The following is a 3,611-nucleotide window of genomic DNA, read 5'->3' on the forward strand; positions in this document are numbered from 1 at the left end:
GCTTGTCAGTTGTCTTATGCATATAATAGATGTAACAACTGAATATTTTTGAATAATTCGTTAAGTGATTGTTGCATTATATTTCTATGGCATTAACTAAAAATGTTTTTCAGTACTTAGAAATTTTGAATTACTTCCAATAAGATCATTTTACTTCATTCTACTTGTCCAATTGCAATGAGAAATAGTGATGTGTGATAGTCGGAATATGAGTTGACAACTCCGATTGAGTGATGAAATAAAAATAATTTAAAAGTTAAGTGATTAAATTACTTTTTTACTATATTTTATAAATTCATGCCATTGTTATGTTTCTTAAGAAAACACTATTATATCTTAATAATGTAAAACATACGAAACATTTAATCACTCACATAAACCAATCCTATTTAAAGATTGCCACGTCATCATGGACCATCATAAAAGTTTTCATTCATTTTCTCAAAATGGAGAGTTTTGAGTTTTACCGAAGACAAAACTCTCCATTTAGAATGAAAATATTATATATTTAAAATATCACACATAAAACCATTTGTAAAGTAGATGCTGCGTTGTGGAAATCAATTTTCAGCAATGCCAAGTAAAAAACCAAAGGTATTTTCAACCCATTGTCATCCCTAACCCATGTAAAATGTAGCACTCGATTCAACAAAATAACATACAAGAAGCAAAGAAAACAATGCTCTCACCCATCATGGTGATCCGATCAACTTCAACTCGTAAGTGGGATCCCAGTCATGAAACGAGTCAAATTCCACTAGATCTAACAATCCATTAGCTTTGGACTAGGTCTAGGTGGGGCAGAGTACCAATCTTTGATCATATGCTTCGGTGGAGACCAATCTTTGATCAGCAGATCAGTCATCTCTTCATCTTCATCTTCAGATCTGTACCATTCATCTTTATCTTCATCTTCATCTTCAGACCATGAAAAATGTAGGTATTCAACCAGAAACTAAATCATAATAGTCATCTGAAAATGTAACAATTTTATTTACCTTCTAATCCAAATATCTGCAAAAACTCTTTCCTTCTTATAGTTTCCTGAGCTTTGATACATTCATCATGATTGTGCATTTCAATTGGAGGAGGATTCTCCTCCGAAATGGTAAACATCGAGTTTGAAATATCGCAGAGAGCTTTCCGGGCACCAACTTGCACTTTCTCTGAGGCTTTGGAGGCACTCTTTGTATTGCTTGAACCACGAGTGATTTTTGAGACAGTGGTCTCTTTCTCAGTGAAAGCAAGGACTTTAGAGTTCTCCTTCAAGGGTTGACTCTTCTTTGATGTCTCCTTCAAGGTTGTCTTACCCGAGTTTGAAATATCTCGGAGAGCCTTCCTGCCACCAATACCGCCTTTCCTCGGTGCAGTAGCCATATTTTCCTTGCTTACAACAGAAGCACCTGGAGATTGCACTTTCAGTTATCAAATTCAACCGAAAAACAAAAAACTAAAAACAGAAAAGAAAGTTTTGGGAATAGTACCATTGTAGTGAACATTTATATTCTGATCTCCAATCAGACCAACAGTACGCAGTGCCATCTGAGCAAATTATGGAAGAAACAGATCCGCTTATTATACCTGTGAGATGTGCAATGATCCAAAAGAGGAAGAAAAATCAAGGTATGAGATTGTGTAAGAGGTGTGCAACATCCAGATCAACAAAACAATTGCATCATACAAATATCCGTACACCGGAGTCCTAATGGCATAGATATTGGCTAGACTAGTGTGAAGATTACAGCACAAACCCTATCATAAAACTAAACAAACTAAAGGAAAACACCATAACAGATAAAAACCATCAGAACCCAAAACTTAACTTCTTGGATAGTCCCAAATGACAACTAATTCAAACAAGTTCAAATTAATTTTCTCATACTCTGAATTTTTTTCACTCGGGGAAATTATAGAAACCATAGATCATTAATTCCCCCATAGAAAACAAATAACCCTAAATATATTTCACCCGCCTTAGTTGATAAAAGAGAATTAAAAACTAACTCACCGAATCAATCTCTGTGAAATTGCTTGATTTCGATCTGAAGATTCTTGACTTTGATTCGATCCCTCGAGAGAATTTGCTTAATTTGGATCCGTCGATTCTCCTTTTCTTTGAACTCTCGAAGTAATTGTTTTTTTTTTTAAATTAGGGCGGGATACGGGGTTTTAACTTTTAATGGTCGTAGTTTTGCACGATGCTTGCCAACGGTAACAGTGAGGCAAATTAGTAACGCTTAATTGCTTTATTAATGATAATAGGATAAACTATACAAATAGTCACTTTCATTTGAGTTTTCTAAACTTATGATCACTTTATTAAAGACTAATGCAACAAAATAATTCTAACGTTTGACAGTATTATCAAATTTACCCTTATTATTTTTTTTGACACATTGCCCCTCAACATTTCATTTTGGGTCAAAAATACCCCTCAATGGATGGAAACGTTAGTCAACTAATGGTCACATCTAATGCTAACCAAGCACATACACGTAGACGGAGATGTTGATGTGGCTTGTCCAACTCAGGTATGTATGATGTGGCAGTGTCACGTTAGAAATTTTATAAAAAAAATAAAATATTATTATTTTATATTTAATTATTTAATGAAACTGTTAAAGGTAAACTAAATTTGGAGGGTTTTGAACATGTTCAATAGATAGAATTCTCTTTAAATTGTAAGAAATAAATATCGTAAATAGATTACAAGATAACAAAACTTAAAAGTAGAATACGTAATTGCGACTTGGTTGTCCATGGTCTTATAAGTGAATTTGCTTGACCAATGTAATCGCAAAATAGATGATCACTCCTCAAGGTTAACATAATTCTTCCTAAATTTTTTATACACCGAAAGAGAAAGTTGTAACTCAATTGATTACTCATAATCTATAATTGAATTATTGTCGAACTCGGGAAAAGAAAAATGATTGTTGCTTGAGAAATGAAGGATAAAAAATAATATTTAGATGAGTGAATACAAATAAACATTGGTCTATCTTTTTCTCTATAGATGTGAGATAGGGATAAAATCGTCCAAAGAATTCCTATTAAATCTTTTCTAGTTTCACACCACATTCACAAGTTTAAATTAAAATTTTAAAAATACGTTTAACTATTTCAAATTCACCACATTCGATTTTGGGAGTTAACCGGACCAGACAGGCCATCGGTTCACGGTTCAATCGGTCGAACCGACCGGTCCGGTCCGATTTTAATAACATTGGTTTTGCACGATGCTTGCCAACGGTAACAGTGAGGCAAATTAGTAACGCTTAATTGCTTTATTCATGATAATAGGATAAACTATACAAATAGTCACTTTCATTTGAGTTTTCTAAACTTATGATCACTTTATTAAAGACATAATGCAACAAAATAATTCTAACGTTTGACAGTATTATCAAATTTACCCTTATTATTTTTTTGACACATTTGACCCCTCAACATTTCATTTTGGGTCAAAAATACCCTCAATGGATGAAAATCGTTAGTCAACTAATGGTCAACATCTAATGCTAACCAAGCACATACACGTAGACGGAGATGTTGATGTGGCTTGTCCAACTCATGGTACGTATGATGTGGCAGTGTCACGTTAGAAATTT

At 33.6% G+C, this 3,611-nt stretch overlaps 1 protein-coding gene across 1 annotated transcript; it reads right to left on the minus strand.

Annotated features, from left to right (window-relative positions):
• Positions 1-763: 763 nt before the first annotated feature.
• LOC120145927 lies at positions 764-1,569 on the minus strand. The gene is made up of 3 exons (XM_039159631.1): positions 1,485-1,569; positions 999-1,403; positions 764-918 (listed from the first exon to the last, which is right to left on the minus strand). The coding sequence occupies exons 1-3, from the start codon at positions 1,540-1,542 to the stop codon at positions 764-766; spliced, it is 618 nt and encodes a 205-aa protein (XP_039015562.1). The 5' UTR covers positions 1,543-1,569.
• Between the last annotated feature and the right edge of the window lie 2,042 nt (positions 1,570-3,611).

Source organism: Hibiscus syriacus, unplaced genomic scaffold (assembly GCF_006381635.1).
Source record: "Hibiscus syriacus cultivar Baekdansim isolate YM2019G1 unplaced genomic scaffold, ASM638163v2 tig00002511_pilon, whole genome shotgun sequence".
Taxonomy (NCBI): domain Eukaryota; kingdom Viridiplantae; phylum Streptophyta; class Magnoliopsida; order Malvales; family Malvaceae; genus Hibiscus; species Hibiscus syriacus.